Raw genomic sequence first — 17,130 nt, forward strand, 5'->3', positions numbered from 1 at the left:
AAGATAAGATAAGATAAGTGGGCCTTTTGCACATCTTATCTTATCTTATCTTATTCCATTGCGTCAGGCTGACAACACCAAAAGAAGCCACACAACAGTGAATGGCATACCGTGCAGCAAAGGGAATGAATCATCCTAACTCCGGTCAATGGTCTCTAACTACACACCCTCAAGAACCCTACATTTGCATCTTCTGGCCGCCTCAGGCCCACTCTTATCCGAGCTCCTGGGGGGTAAAGCAGGCTATTCTCTGTCCTCGCTCCACAATGGTGGAATAAACTCCCCACCACAGTCAGGACAGATGAAACCCGGCCAATGTTCCACCGTCGACTAAAGACACACCTCTTCAAACAATATCTTTTTTTTTGTATCCACTTTTTCTCCTTATTTTTTCTATTTTTCTCCCATCCCAATTTCATATTGCCAATTCTCCCCTCCCCTGTTTTGAACGTTGCTATGCCTCCCACTGGTCGCTCGTAGTGAGGATAGAAGCCTTGCATCACGTGTCCCCTCTGGTACACGAGGAGGCAGCCTGTCGCATCTTTTCACCAGACAGCTCGAACTCTCAGTGGCGAGGAGTAACGCGTGGGAGGCTCACTCTGCCCCCGATACTTCCTGTCTCTGCTGTACAGGCGTCACCCAACCGACCTGTAGGAGTCGCTGTCCACAACGTCCAATCCCCACCCATCGACTTTCTACCCGCTACCTCTGCCAATTGAGATAGTAAGACGACTGGCCCAAGCCGGAGGCAACGCTGACTCGGGGAGTCGAGACCGGAGTCTCTTGCATTGGTGACGAGCGCAATCTCCGCTACGCCACCCACTCTTCAAACAATATCTGAAATAAAAAAATACCTTTTTTTTTTAGTGTCTTTTTACTATTATGTACCCTACTACTATGCTACTATACTTATACTACTACATATATCGTGCTAATATGTCTATACTACTATGCACTGTATATTACGGTTGAAAGTTGAGTTGATTCTGTTGCAAGAGGAACTGCTGCGAGAGGAATGAGCTATCATTCAAAAACTAAAGTAATACAATTTCGTTTTATGGTCTTAGAATAGCTTATTCATGTCTGGTGTGTGTAATGAGGGAGGGGTGTTTTTGCTGTTCTCTGAGTTCTCAAATGAGACACTGGCTGAAATCTCAGAACAAGCAACCGTTTAATTGCATGTTTTTATTTTCTCTTGTGGAAATTATGAGACGGGGCTGCTATCAGGAGGAAACGGGTTGGAGGCATTTACATTTAATTTTTTTTTTTAAACATGTAGTCATACTGACTGTGTCAAACTAATGTAAGAAAACCACCACCTGTGGCATATGCCATAATCCACATTTGATGGTGGACCAAGTGGAGTTGTTAGTCTTGTGTATAATCAAAACTTGGAAATCTGAAAACACAAGTAACTTTATACGAAATAATAACCTTCTTCCAAACTGCATTTCTTACGATATCTCCAGATTTGTCATTGTGCAACATTTGAAACTCTACCACCAGTAGCCAGCTACGTCTTCCAGGGGCGGTCTGTGTTTGGCCATATTCTCCAAGCAAGTTGCGGTCCTCAGTCTGCGTGGGGGACGCTGCGCTGCTGGGAGCCGAGAGCGACGCTCACCGTTCAGGGGAGGGAGGCTTAAAGAGACAACAGCAAACACCTCAGCGAAGGAGAAGAGGAATGGAATCGGACAAATACACATAATTGAAGAACCATGACGTCGAATGCATTTCGATAATTCACATTTACAGGTAAATTACTTTTAGTTACCCATATTACGTTGATTTGTGAGTGTTCTGTTCTCTCGAAGGCTATCAGGCGCCGTGAATTAATGCTATCGCTAAGGAGCGAGTTGCTAGTTGGCTAAGCTACTAGCTCGCTGGCTAGCATGCTAACAGGCTAACAGGCTAGTGGCACAGTGGCTGTGGAGGATTAAGGAGTCGCCCAGCAGTGGTCGGTATTATTATGGCTGAGATCTGGAAACAAACGCAGACTCTCAGGTGCAATAATAATGAACCTTTTGTTCAGTGCCCCTCCGGCCCACAGTTATTACGTTGTTTGTAACAATGACATTTCTCTTTCACGACGATTTATTTAGCTAGATAACATAACAGTTGCTATAAGGATATGCAGATCAATTCATTATTATGTCCTGTTTCAATTGGTTCCATTCGGCATTCGCTTGCTATCTAAGGGGTTAGCAGCAACCAGACTTGAACGTTAGGGTTGAATGTTTGCTTGCTAAAGGCTGATTCCTTGCTAACACAGCTAGGCGAGTGTTAGCTGGTCTCATCGAGCACAGACTGGGAAACCAGTTAACGTTGGGTACCAGCTAGCTAGTTGGTTAACTAGATCCTGGCCTAATCACCCGAACCAGCTAACATTGGTGAGCGACGTTGGCTTAGTTAACACCAGCTTTGGTAAAAAAAAAAAACTATTTTTATTTGGTTACATTATTCCCCATAGTTATGTGGCTTATACTTCATATATGCATTTCCAGCAATACGTTATAACGTATGAGTGAAAGTAGACTGTTGTTTTGGGCTCTTCTTCTAACACTGACTGACAGCTGTCAAACATCAGCACTACCAGGTAGCTTGCTAACGCCAACTAACAACACTATCTAACCTACCTCACCTTCTTATTTTGCTTTGCACATTGGGTCAGTAATAACTAAGTAACGTTGGACCTGAGTTGGCTAGCTTGTGGGCCTGTTGATTACTGGCTAGAATAGATTACAAGGCCTGCTGCAACCAGTTGTCTTCATTACCCATATAGGTGGTTAAGGTTAGCTGACTGTATTTCCTGGTGCTGTTGGTATGGCTAATTGTAGCTAACGTTTGAGTCACTGTCACCCTGTGCAATTAGCTTTATTTTGTGCTCAGTTATCGTGTCTAAAAGCCTGTCATGATCAACATGATACATGGAAATTACAAAGGGCTAACGTTACATATTAACTGAGTATGTACCTAAACTGCACCTCGTCCATTTATGCCTTGCACTATATAGTATTGTATATTAGTACACTGCACAGTATTGTATATTGTATGGTAACTACGTCTACGAACATTGTACATATGTCTAAACTGAACACTGTGACCTCTTTTTTTTTCTTCTAATTTTTACTATGTTTTTATTTCATACTTATCTTGTCATGCACAGTCTCTGGAGCGCAACAGTAAGAAGCATTTTGTACAAAAGTATTCTGTACTTCTGTATGACAACTATTAAAGAAACTTGAAACTTGAAACTATGTTTATCTGCTTATAAGCAAGGTGTTAGCTATGTATCAATAGTTTACTTTAACCCAAATTGCACACAACTTCATTAACTGTTTGCCAGTGAGATGAGGTACTTAATACTTATGTTACTAGTCAAGTTGACATTATGTACTGTTTTCCAGGGACAGATGGTACACACACACACACACACACACACACACACACACACACACACACACACACACACACACACACACACACACACACACACACACACACACACACACACACTTACACTTGTCTCTGTCTCAAATACATTTCCCAGTATCACCTTTTCTTAGTGTGTCACGTTGACAAATTCATTTTGGTGTAGTAGTGACCTTTCCCTGCTCTGCCGTTGTTGTGATCAGCTTGCATGCAGCCATTAGTGGTTTTTCCATCTCATTTATTGTACTCGTTATCCTGTGACTAGACAATATAGGGCTATTTTCTGCATGTACAGTAAGCAGAGACATGTGACACGCTTACAAGGAAGATGCCAATGATTTAATGATTGACCTCATACCTGGTCTGTACACGCATTGCAGTGTTTCCCCTAGGATTTTTTTCAGCAGGGGTGGTAGGCCCCCCAAAACTACTAGTGTTGTCACGGGGCGCGCGCGTCACGGATACGTGGTGTCAACAGTGTCGTCATTGACGCACGCAGTAAAGTTTAAATATCAACATTATCTGGCCATCCTCAGTAAATATCAAACTTTCCAAAGACCAGAGTTGGACGGACGGACACACACACACACACACACACACACACACACACACACACACACACACACACACACACACACACACACACACACACACACAGAGAGAGAGAAAGGGAGAATGGCTTATATGAACTATCCAGTTCATATATCAACTTATACTAACTAGTATTCACTTAGTTTTTATATAATTTAGCTAGCTTGCCAACGTTACTGTGATTAAAGCTCACTAATTTTTTATTTATTTTTTATACTTTATTTTTTATTATAATTTTTTCAGGGGGGGCGGGGGGTCCCGTGGGCGGGTAATGGTAGGGGAAACACTGCATTGTTTCTCCCTTCGCTGGCTCGTAGACCACAGAGGCAAAGGAACACAAACAGACATGCTCCAGGCCAGGGCAGCTTTTAGTAAGGGGTAGGGTGGACCCACCTGACACTCAGCTCTCAGGCTGCCTAATTATTTGTTTACACACACAGAGAGAGAGAGAGACCATAGCACAGCACATTTTGACTCCTAGCTAGCCTAAAACCTCGTCTACTCATGTGGAAATTTGATCACCTCTGGCTCTTATGGAGTTTGTGTAATACTTTTTATTGCACTGTAGCCTGGTTTATGTAACCCCAAAGTGGTTCGCTGTATGACTTGACTGAAGATACGTATTATCAGTTCATGTATCCTTCTCTACCAGTCGGCATACCTATGTCTGATCTGATGTTATTCCTCAGTTTCTATAGTGGATGCGTTAGTTAAAGCTGTAAAACTTAGCCTAGCCGTAGACACAATACTGACCTTATTCCAGTGTATTGTGTTACTCTTTGATGCAAATGTTTCCCAGGCTTCGTCGGGGTGAGTCATTTCAGCCATCATTGATCAGTTTAAGTGCATTTCCTTAGGAAAGCATAGCTGCCTGCCGATAGTGCCTGCATTACCTGCTCTCCCCCTTCACTATCGGCAGCATCCCAGGTCCCCTGGGCTGGGGAGTGAGGAGAGCTGCGCTTTGGGGTCGGACAGAAACCTGTGTGTGTGACTGGGTGTACACACACACACACACACACACACACACACACACACACACACACACACACACGTGTTATTAACTATTCAGAGAGCCTGTCAAATCACACTGCCCCTGAAAACTGATATGTGATGATTGTGACTTGGGCCTCTGGTTGAGCATGTGTGACTAAGCCTGTGTGTGTGTACGTCATGTCAAGGACATGGCTGGATTGATGGTGTGTGGTTGGTTTAGCTTGATCAATTGATAATTGGGATTATTTAAAAATTCTGTTCCATTATTGCCTCTGTCTATTTGAATGTGGATCCTCTGGCTGTCAGAAGTAGGCTGTCTGTCCTACCAGGGGGCTTTCGCTCGCATCTGAATCTCTGCAATATTTCCACTCCCATTGATTGCTTTATTGAATTTGCTCTCTGCTGGTCTGTGAGCAAGATCCCATTTCAACTGTAGTATCATGGATCAGCTACTGTAGACATAATCTGATCTTCAAAATAAAATGTTTGAAGATCACATTTCCTAAAATTTCCGATCTCCTAATATGCCAAAAGTTGTTAAGATAATCATTGATTTGAGCTGTGTTTCCTAAACTCTTGTTGGATGGGTGTACAGCCTGTCCATACAGGATTCTTCCCAGGGTTTATTGTTAATGATATGAAATAACACTCTTATCAAAATAATAAAATGTGTGATTGACTGAAATAACCTCCTCATATGCTGTCTACTTGTCTAGTGATTTCAGCAACACCCCCCCTGAGGGCTGATTACTGTTTATCTTTTGTCATTCCAGATATCAAATTTATACAGAACACATCTGTGACTTCCCATCATTCTCATTGAACACCTGGCTGACTCCCACCATCGCCCCCCGCCGCTGTGGTCCTGCAACATGGAGAATGTCCGCTGCACAACCAAAGACTGACCAGAAGGAATGAGGGGCTCTGGGGGACGCTGCCAAGCGGCCTCGTGGATGAACTAGCTTGGATTCTGAGTGCGTGTTGTCGTCGTCGTCGTCATCGCTGTGTACGACTAGTATTCTGTGCGTGCGTGGGCGCATCCTAGCGCAACCTGCCTACTCCAGGCAGGGACATGCTACTTTGAGAGAGGAGAGCCGGAGCCACAAACACTAAAGGAACCGCTTCTGTAAACAAGGAACCAGAAAGAGAAAAAGGGAAGTGCTCGACGCGGGGCTTGTCACACAAACACACCACTTCAGCCCATCCAAGTTTTTTTTTGGTACTGTGCACATTTGAACATCAATACCTATCCTCTGTCTTGTGCTGGTTGCCTCCCTCCCCCTCCCTCAAAAAAGGTGTCCTCTTGTTGTTGTTTCGGAGTTTCTATGGTTTGCATGGCCGGGGAATAACCGTGGAGAGGCCAGGGTATCACAAGCTTATGGATTTTGACAAGAGAGGGGGTAAGGGAGAGACAGAGGAAGGGAAAAAGATGTCTAAGGCGGCAGGCAGCAGGACTGGACATGGCCGGAGTTCGGGGCCCAACTCTGGGGTTCTTATGGTCGGCCCGAACTTCCGAGTTGGGAAAAAGATCGGCTGCGGCAACTTTGGAGAGCTGCGGCTGGGGAAGAACCTCTACACCAACGAATACGTGGCCATCAAATTGGTAAGTGCAATCAGCTCCACTAAATTACAGGGTTGGGTGAGTTCTTGTATTATGAAAGCAGCATGCAATTTATTTCCATCACACTTGTTTTGGTTTGTTTGTCCATTTGTACAGCCGTTTTCATTGTTTCAAGTTTCTTTAAGTTTCTTTAATAGTTGTCATACAGAAGTACAGAATACTTTTGTACAAAATGCTTCTTACTGTTGCGCTCCAGAGACTGTGCATGACAAGATAAGTATGAAATAAAAACATAGTAAAAATTAGAAGTAAAAAAAGAGGTCACAGTGTTCAGTTTAGACATATGTACAATGTTCGTAGACGTAGTTACCATACAATATACAATACTGTGCAGTGTACTAATATACAATACTATACAATACTATATAGTGCAAGGCATAAATGGACGAGGTGCAGTTTAGGTACAATTCACAGTAGGTGTACGAGTTGTAGTGCAAATCCTTTATCAATAAATATAAAGTGTAAGTGTGTTTGTGTGATCTAAAGTGTGGAGAGTGGGTGCTGCAGTGTGTTGTTTGTTTGAGTGAGTGTGTGCTTGTGGGTGTGTGTGCTGTGTGCATTTGATGGTTGTTGCATAGTGATTATTGTTCGTTTAGCGATTATTGTTCGTTTAGCAGCCTGATGGCCTGGGGATAGAAGCTCCTTCTGAGTCTTTCTGTGCTCGCCATAAGACTCCGGTATCGCTTGCCTGACGGCAGCAGTTCAAAGAGGCAGTTGTTCGGGTGGCTCGAGTCCTTAATAATTCTCTTAGCCTTCCCCTTGCACCGCTTGTTGTAAATGTTCTGGAGGGTGGGAAGCCCCCCTCTAATTGTGCGTTCGGCTGAACGTGTCACTCTTTGTAGTCTGCTACGGTCTTGTGCAGTGCTATTCCCAAACCAGGAGGTGATGTTGCCGGTCAGGATGCTCTCTATTGTACATGAGTAGAAGTTCCTAAGGATCTTCTGACTGACTTGGAACTTCCTTAGGCGCCTGAGGAAGTAGAGGCGTTGTTGAGACTGGAACAGCAAGCAGAAATGGCTGGAAACAGAAGGCTAGATTAAGCTGCAGTGTTTCCCCTATATGCAGCGGTGCAGCTATGAACTAGACTATTAAAAAAAAATATATATATATATATAATATATATATATATAAAAAAAATTATAATATTTTTTTTTATCATTTAATTTGGGCTGTGGGGGGTGCTTAATGTAAAAGACTGACCTGAGGAAAAGGCTGCAGGGAGAAAGCACTGCAGTCTAGTCGATTTTGTGTTTTGAGCACAAAGTTCATCATAGATCTAGCCTCTTTATTTTGCTCTCAAAGTGCACCAGATTGATGCATTTAACTTTAAAATGTAAAAAAAATTAAAAAATTGCCCCCGGACCCCCCTAGAGGGGGAAACACTGAGCTGTATGTCTAGATTAAACTGTAGGCTAGAATAAAATATAAAGCTAGATTACGCTATACGTTGCAGTGCAGAAGAAGAAGAAGATGGAAATCGTAGAGGTATTTGGTGCATAATGTAACAACCAGGCTGGATCGTCGTATATATTTCAGTCTTTATATAGGCCATGGAAAACATGATTATCACACCTCTACAATTGATGTCATATTTAGTCTGTCTCAAATTAGAAGTCTTGCAGAGTACCTGCACAACTCAACACACATGTGTCACAATTTCTCACAAACATTTCCCCCATTTGCTTTGGAACAAATGATAAACCCAGTTTCCCTGCGAAGAAAGCAGAAACATCCAAGCCAAGTTGACCCGACGCAAGTTGACCTGATACACAGAGACAGGAAGTGACTGTGAGGCTCCCACCTCCTCTCGTCTCCCACAGGCAAATATTAGCTTGTCCCCAGCTTCGGTCCTGTGTGCTGTTAATGAGTCAACCAAACTCTGTCCTAGGAGTAGAATGAGCTGAGGCCAGGGATATTTCAGACCTCCATCTCAACAGTAACGTGTGAAATGACGCACATTGACCTTTTGGTAACGCGCCACTCCAGAGATGCACAATAGTGATGCTTTAAGTACTTAGGAACTAATGAGGAAGGAACTATGTTAACAAACTGTTTATTAGCCATCAGCTACTCATGTCTCAGACCTGATGTCTCAGTGCAGGGAAATGCATCCAAATCTATCTTCCCGGTGACAAATTCAAGAAGAACTATCCATTTGACTCTTAACCCCTAAAGCCAGACGTGCCCTGTATTGAAATCATTACATTTGCGAACAGTAATGTAATCAGGCAATTGCCTTTGCATTGCTTGTCCAGTTTAATGCGTTCATAATCAAACTTTTTATGAAGTGAATGTGATTTGGATTAAGTCTAGGAGAGAATTGTGTTTGCAATGCACTCTCGTATGATCATACCAGACTTTGTTAGGGCCGTGTATTGGTCAAGAATCCAGCGATACGATACATATCGAGATACAGGGCTCACCATTCAAAATAGTTCAATACTGTAAACACTGCGACATATGATTTGATATCATAAATATTTGATAAAATAATCTTGTTATTTAAATGGAGGACACCTCAATACAACACAAAGTTGACTTTCTAATACAACACAAAGTTGACTTTCTTTTTTTTTTTTTTCGTGTAGTCACTGTAGTCTGAATGTAGAGATTAGCGTTTGTATTCATTTATAGGAAATAAAAAGTGGTTGCACTTGCAGGATTCTTTTAGTAAACAAATGTAGAAAAAATAAGCAACGTACACAAAAACGGACAGTAAACGCATATATCCGCTACAAGGTTGACATTGTGTTGCAATATGTTCTCTTAAGGCCCGAGGCATGGCCACAGGAACAAGGCTCAGAGCCCACGCTGCCTCGGCAGTGTGTAGAAAGAGTTGCTGTGTGAAACCACATGAGACGAGCAGGCCCGTGGAGGCCGGCCAGTTACTGAGCAGATCCCCCGCTTCCTCTGCCGTTTGCCTTTTAGGCTTTCCTTCCCATGCTCCGCCACAATTAATCACAAGTCATCTACCGCGTATCGCCAAGAAAATGTCACTCTGATGTAAAACATTTCACAGTTTATCAGGTGTGGCTCGGTTCCAGGGTCGGGGGACTATTTTCTACACATGGGAGACTGTGGCAGCTGTCTGTTATAATTAGAAGGACAGAGTTTCTGCAGGGCACTGATTTCTTCCTTTTTTTTTTGTACTAGGTTCATTATAGTTTCAGTCAGACTATAATTGTGTTCATCTCAGGCATGGCCTAGATATAAACAAGGCCCAAACCGAGCCTCTAGTTAAGTTGTCATGCTGTAACGGGTGGTGTCTGCAAGCTGAACTTCGGGGCCGGGGGCCGTGTGTTTCTGCCTGGCGTCATCTCCTCCCTGGCCACATGGATCTGTGTATGATTATCCTTACATTTGTATCTCCCAGGGAGGTCATTATCTCAAAGTGGGCATCCATCGAAGGCTTTGCTAACCACACAGAAAGCAGAGGTTAGCGCAGCGGCTGTAATTGCAGTTTCCCTCTCTCCACTTCTCCTGAAAATCCTTAGCTTGTGCTGTGTGCCACTACCACCACTGCTGCTACTTCTGCTGCTTCCCCCTCCCGCCCCTGTCTGCGAACCCTCCCATCTGTTTGGGTATATTTATCCCCGTGATGTCCAGCTATATCTGGATCTGGCATTAGCACCATAACATTGCTGCACGGGGCCCGTGGCCTCGCCGATTTAGTCGCTCCCCAGCGTTTTATCTGAATGAATTCTGGGAGGAGGAGGTGTTATAGGGTGTTCGCTCCTTTAACTTGGCCTGTAACGTACCACTGAGACACGATGTGGGGGATGTGATATCAGCCCAATTCCACAAGGACAACTTTAAGGGCTCTGCAGCACTTATGGCTCACTCAGGGATGTGGTTTTCCAGGTTTATTAAAGAATGTATTATTAAGACATTCAGACTTTTTTCCGGGGGCCAGCGATGCCATTGATTTTGATAATGGTGATTTCTGTCTACTGCTTTTCCCCCTGTTTTTTGTGTCTGGCTTTTATGTTGTGTTCTGATCACAAACCCTGATTGCTTCAAGTTTATCATATAGTAGGCGGCTGGGTGGCGCAGCGGACATTGCACTTGTCACCAACTCGAGAGACCGGGTTCGAATCCGGCTGTCGGCATTGCCTCCGGCTTGGGCCGGCCGTCATACTGGCTCAATTGGCATAGTCAGCGGGTGGAAGTCGATGGGTGGTAATCTGGACGTTGTGGACAGCGACTCCTACAGGTCTGTTGGGGGAAGCCTGCAGAGCAGAGACAGTATGAGAGTCCGCGCTGGCAGGTGAAAAGATGTGACAGGCTGCCTCCTCGTGTACCGGAGGGGACACGTGATGCAAGGCTTCTATCCTCCCTACAACCGACCAGTGGGGGGCATATGCGAGCAACGTTCAAGACAGGGGAGGGGAGAATTAAAAACAGCGAAATTGGGATGGGAGAAAAAATAGAAAATAAGGAGAAAAAGTGTATAAAAAAAGTGGATCATATCTATCTAGATTTAGGTTTCATTCTCAACTGGAATTGAACCAGTTATGCCTCATGCAGCTATCAGTTGCTAACAGCATGAAGACTCTGTGTTGTTTCTCTAAGTGCACTGCTGACATTGTGTTGCTGAATAGTTTGTGGTCGTAGTGGTTACTCTCCTTCGCACACAAGCTAACAGATTTTCTCTTGCTAAGGGGAATGCAACACTGAGTTCTTTCTAATTTGGAGCTTGTTCTCCTGTATTAATTATGTCAGGGCCTCTATTAAAAGCTCCCTCCAGTCAAAAACAGTTAACTCCTTCTGGAGGCATGATTTTGACTTTGAATCGGAGGAAGGGATGTGTGACGCAACAAATCCTGCGGACCTATGGTCGCCATTGCCCAGCTGGCCACACTGTCATCTAGGACAGGGGTTCCCAAACTTTTCAGGCTGCGACCCCCACTATTATAGGAGGTAAAAAAAATTATAAATGGAAATGTATGGTTGAAACATGCACACGTTCAAACGCACACACACTAATAAGCATTGGAGGCTTTTAACCAGGGCCGGACTGGGGAAATCATTCAGGCCAGGAAATATAGTGCAAAATATAGCCCCAGTCAGGCCACTTTTTAAGCAGGGGGTCTGGGGGTCCCCCACCAGGACATTTCTTGTTACAAAGACTTCATTTCCTGCATTCTGGTGCAGGAATTGTTTTATCTGTACCCTTTAAATGCCAGTGTTTGTGATGGCATCACAAATTATTGTTAAAAAAACAGGCTAGCATATGTATGATTAGCAACAACACTGATTTTGATGGATTTTCAGTTTTTTTGTAATGTCAGATTGAAAATAATACAATGAATCTTTTATTCAACTTCAGCCCTGATCATAACACCACATATTCATTTGATAATTCTAACCCTTTAAATGCCAGTGTGTGTGATGGCATATATTTGCAATATATCAAATGCAAAGTAGATTTTTCTGGGGGGGATTATTACAGGCTAGCATGTGTCAATGATTAGCAACAACAGTTTTTTGTAAGGGTCCCGCCTCCACCAATCACATGCGGCTCCCTTTGTGTGTGTGTGTGAGAGCAAGAGAGAGAGAGAGAGAGATAGTTCTCCAACTTGTGTGAGTTGCAGTGATCTCCTGGTTGTTCCCAACCAGGTTATCTAACTATTGCGCTGCTGCAACTAGAAACACTGTCCTGGCCTGCTTCTAAGTTCATTGGCCTGACTGTATAAAAAAATTAAAATAATAATAATTGTTTTTTTTGTTTTTTGTTTTAATCATCTGGGGACCCGACTTTGGGAACCCCTGATCTAGGAAATGCTAAAGTGAAAATGCATGTGGAGGGTTTCCTTAACTCTATTAATTCTAGGTCTGAGAGGTGGAAATGCCTGCAGGCACTGATAGGGTCCAAAGAACAGATGGTGTCCAAAGAACAGATGGGGTCCAAAGAGGGCTGGTGGCCCTGTTCCTTTACTCTGCCTGACGCTCATAAAGAACCCGGCCCCTTTATAATGAGATAATTGACAACGTACTTTTCATATAAATTATTTACCATTATTATTTTCACTTAGAACAGGGCAGGGTATCCATGGAGAAGAATACTATATAACAAGGACACCATACCCAAAGGTTTTAGGTATGGGAGTGCCCCTTTCTTTCTTATTGGGAAGGTTTGGCCATTTTGGACCTAGAAGCCCAAAGAAAGGACCGATCTAATTTGGACCTAATGACTTGTTGTAATCACGTGAAAGAGAGTCGCCCATTTGTGGATCCACAGAAGGAATGAGTAGTAGTAGTAGCTACTCAAGAGTGGTGAGTTTTTTGTGTGGAATCAGCTAATTGAAGTTTTGGGGTGACTTGGTCTCTTCCTGGTTTGAAATCATTACTGTTGTTTATGTTGGCAACATGAGAGGCTAACCCCCGGAAGCCGGTGTTTCACTAGGTTTACCTTCCTTAGTGTGGTAGTGAAAGGGTTAACCCCTTATAGTGTGGTAGTGAAAGGGTTAACCTTCTGTAGTGTGGTAGTGAACGGGTTAAACACCAGCTTCCGGGGGTTAGCCTCTCATGTTGCTAACATAAACAACAGTAATGATTTCAAACCAGGAAGTGAAAGTGTTGACCCTTTGTAGTGTGGTAGTGAAGGTGTTAACCCTTTATAGTGTGGTAATGAAGGGGTTAACCTTCTGTAGTGCGGATGCGGAGCTAATGATGCTAATGATGGAGCATTGCCGTCGGTTGTGTGATAGTAAAGGGTTAACCTTCGGTCGTGTGGCAGTGAAAGGGTTAATGGCCTTAAAAATGAACAAATACCAGTGTTTGTTGAGCCTCTCCATCAGAGAAGGCCAACCAACCATCTCATAAAGGACACAGTCATGAGTGTTGTATCTATTAGGGGTGGGGGAAAGAATCGATACGTAGTAGTATCGTGATACTTTGCGTGGCGATACTGTATTTTTTGTATAAGGAAGTTGCATTGTTCATTTCAATACCTGTAATAGTACAGTAGTCCACACACACACATATTGTGCATTCAGTTAAGTTGGAATATGACTGTAATACAAACAGTTCAGTTTGTCAGGTACATGCAACACGGATTACAGTGTTTACATCTGTCTGCTTGAGAAAATACCATGTTCTGCAATAAAAATGATTGAAGTGAGATGAACAGACTGAACTTTATTTTATTAGATAAAACATGTTGACAAAGTTTTACTATGCAGTAGAAAAAAGGTAATAAATTAAATCTGATAAAAAAAAAAAGTTTTCGCAATACTCAGCGTATCATGATATATTTAGTATCACGATACTATTGTATCGTGACGCAAGTATCGCGATAGTATCGTATCGTGAGGTCTCTGGCGATTCCCACCCCTAGTATCTATCATCATTAGTAATCATAATGAATCTGAAGGATAATCGTGAAGGAGAAGGCATTGTTTTTCATTCAAAAGCTAATATATCCCTTTCTAGATACTGTGGGAGCTGGTCTACCTGAAAGTGTTAACAGTTCCAAAATAGCTGAACCTCCCATTTTTTTAAATTTTTTTTTAATTTAATTTTTTCTTATTTTTTTTCCTTTTTTTATTCTCTTTTTCCCCCTCCTCTTTTTCCTATTTTTCTCCCATCCCACTGTTAGTCGTTATGCCAATTCCCAACTCCCTTCCTGGTTGTTGCGCACCCCCCCTACTGTTGGTCCGAGAGGCCGGAGACTATCACATGCTATCCTCCGACACATGCACAGCCAGCCGGCAGCCAGCCTGGCAGCTCAGATTCTCACTGGGAGAGTGTAACGTGTGGAAGGTCACACTACCTCCCTCCAGATCCTTCCTTCGCTGAGCAGGCGCCCCGACCGAACTGTAGGAGTATTTTTCTGTTTACAACGCCCAGGACCCACCCATCAGCTTTCCCACCCTCTAATACTGCCAATTGTATTAGTACGGACGACCAGCCAAACTGAAAACAATGTGGAGAGCTGGATTCGAACACACGAACCCAGCGTCTCCAGCATTGGTGGTGAGTGCCTTGCCCACTGCACCACCTAGCCGCCAACCTCCCATTTTTCTAAAGGCGCTAACCGTACCCTCAGAATGACTGTACATGGCCTTGTACTGCTTCGTTGGCTAACCGTACCCTCAGAATGACTGCACATGGCCTTGTACTGACCTGGCTTAGCCTGGCTCGGCCTCATTGGCTAACCGTACCCTCAGAATGACTGCACATGGCCTTGTACTGACCTGGCTTAGCCTGGCTCGGCCTCATTGGCTAACCGTACCCTCAGAATGACTGCACATGGCCTTGTACTGGCCTGGCTTAGCACGGCTCGAATTTGTGACCGAAATTGTATCTGTGCGACCTCAAAATATAATTGGGAGCATTCGTGTGAGTGCAAATAATTGTTCTGGCGCGACCTCTCCCCCCACCCTCCCTGAACGTCCCTTTCTCTGTCCATTCGCTAGTTTGTCACTCAGTATGTGCCTTGTGAGTTGACAGTGACCATTCTAACCAATCAAACGTGAGCTTGACGTTCTTACCTTTAATGCTGATTTTAGATTGGTTAAGTTGACGCACACACACGCTGCTCGCAGTGCACTCATTGCCCCTCCCCCTCACAGACCCGTCTCATTCGCACCGAAGATAGCAAGCGTGTTTTACTGCATTACAGTACTGTTATATTGTCGTTTTTTTACCAATAAAAAAAATATATTACATATATATTGTTGGTGCCCCTTACATTTTGGTGGGTGCTCCTAAATTTTTTTACTTGCTACCAAGTAATTTTTTTTATTTCGAGCCCGGCTAACCTCCAGTGTGGTGCAGCTGTTTGTCCACATGTTTCTGTCCGTCCACTGAGCTCAGAGAGGCTCTGGGGGAACCCTGTGAATGTCACTGCCAGCCCAGTAGGCATCTGTCCCGTTCCTTATGGACTCGTATAAAAGGCCCCATTCAGTATCAAAGCACCTGCTAACACTCACTCGCCTGACACGAGTACAGGCTCTTCTTTCGGTTCATGTTTTGGTAGTAGCGGTAGGACCCGTATTGGCTCTCAGCCCCACTGCAAGGCTAAAATACTGATATCTGGAATTGGTTATGGTCATGGAAAATAACTATTTGTTTTGTTACAAAGGCTGTTCGTTACTGAGTTGTTCCTTTCATAGGCTGAAACATATAAAAGGCCTTGTTCTTTAACACTTCCAGTGCCACTGGTTAACATGGTAAAACATGGTTGAATGCCAGCACCCACTTCAATGATAGCGTTGTGAACGCATAATCTATGTCTTAAATTATGGCTATGTGTCTAATCTCTGCCCGTCACTTATCAATGACTTGTTTGCAGTCAACATTGTCGAAACGGATTGTTTTTTAATTGGTTCATTTCCGTTTGAAAAGCCCTCGTTTTCTTGAAAGTTTCAGGAAAATATAAAGATCCCGTGATAAACGGCATTTACTGGAATATTCTGGAATACACAAAAAACTGTAATTTCTCGGCCTATTAATGAATAGTTTTCAAATAAACGCTAGATTATCGATAGTATATGTGTACTTATGCACGCTAGAGAAGCGAGCTGAAAAATCTATTCTCATTTCCTGATCAGCGCGCACACACACACACATAGGGCAAACGGTGATATCTCTGTGAAAACCGATCCGATTATCCTAAGACTGGTAAAATAGATTCCTTACCTCAGATTAGATGTTCTCCAAAAAGATTATTCCAATTCCTGATCGCCATTCCAAATATCAATCGCGTTTATTGATTCAGCGCTGGGTACTGTAAATATGTATTCCACGCTGTTTTCCGGCTCGGCAATCGCTTCGATCTCTTCAGATGGCTTGCCGGAAAAGTAAAATGAGGAAACTGGACCCCCCCCCATCAGTCTAATCCAATGAGGTGCAGTTACACAGGGAGAGACGATAGGGGGCGGTATTTTCCCAATGGAGCTCAGAGAGAGGTTGCTGCACTAGCGTGAGGCTCGATTGATGAAATATTAATTCAAATCGCTAATATAAAAAAAAACGACAAACAAACGCTATATAGCGTTGCTGGCATTCAACGGTCGGCATGAACTAACGACATAAAGCGTCGCTGGCACTCAAAGTGTTAAGAGCGCCTGTTGAAGTGTACGCCTAACAGGATTTGTGTCTTTCCATTGTTCATATTGCCGTTGACTTTTACTTTTGTCACTAGGGGTGAAGGAATAATCGATACAGCAATATATCGCAATATTTTGCGCGCCAATATTATATTGATACAGTGCAGTATCAATATTTTTAAATGAATAAATACCATTACTGTAATACAAATAATTGGGATGAGGTGAACAGATGGAAAATGTTATCTTATTAGATACACCAGATGTATATATATTTTTATTGCAGATGTTAGCAGTTACAACTCCGTTGGGGACACAATTTGCAGTTGAAAAAAGGTAATAAATCGCAATATATTGCAATATCGCAATCTTGTGATTCTGGTATTGTGATAATATTGTGGGGCCTCCCACACCTAAACATCACTGGTATTGGCCAAAGAC

General features: G+C 43.3%; 1 protein-coding gene across 3 annotated transcripts in view; it reads left to right on the top strand.

The window, feature by feature from the left end:
* The first annotated feature begins 1,566 nt into the window (after positions 1-1,566).
* csnk1g2b (casein kinase 1, gamma 2b) overlaps positions 1,567-17,130 on the top strand; it is a 120,801-nt gene continuing 105,237 nt past the window's right edge. For all 3 annotated transcript variants that reach the window (XM_084309966.1, XM_084309964.1, XM_084309965.1), the window contains exons 1-2: positions 1,567-1,752; positions 5,787-6,616. In XM_084309966.1, the coding sequence (XP_084166092.1) occupies positions 6,392-6,616 (225 nt within the window). In that variant the 5' untranslated portion in view covers positions 1,567-1,752; positions 5,787-6,391. The remainder of the gene's footprint in view (positions 1,753-5,786; positions 6,617-17,130) is intronic.

The sequence above is a fragment of the Notolepis coatsorum genome (genome assembly GCF_963971535.1).
Source record: "Notolepis coatsorum genome assembly, chromosome: 3".
Lineage (NCBI taxonomy): Eukaryota > Metazoa > Chordata > Actinopteri > Aulopiformes > Paralepididae > Notolepis > Notolepis coatsorum.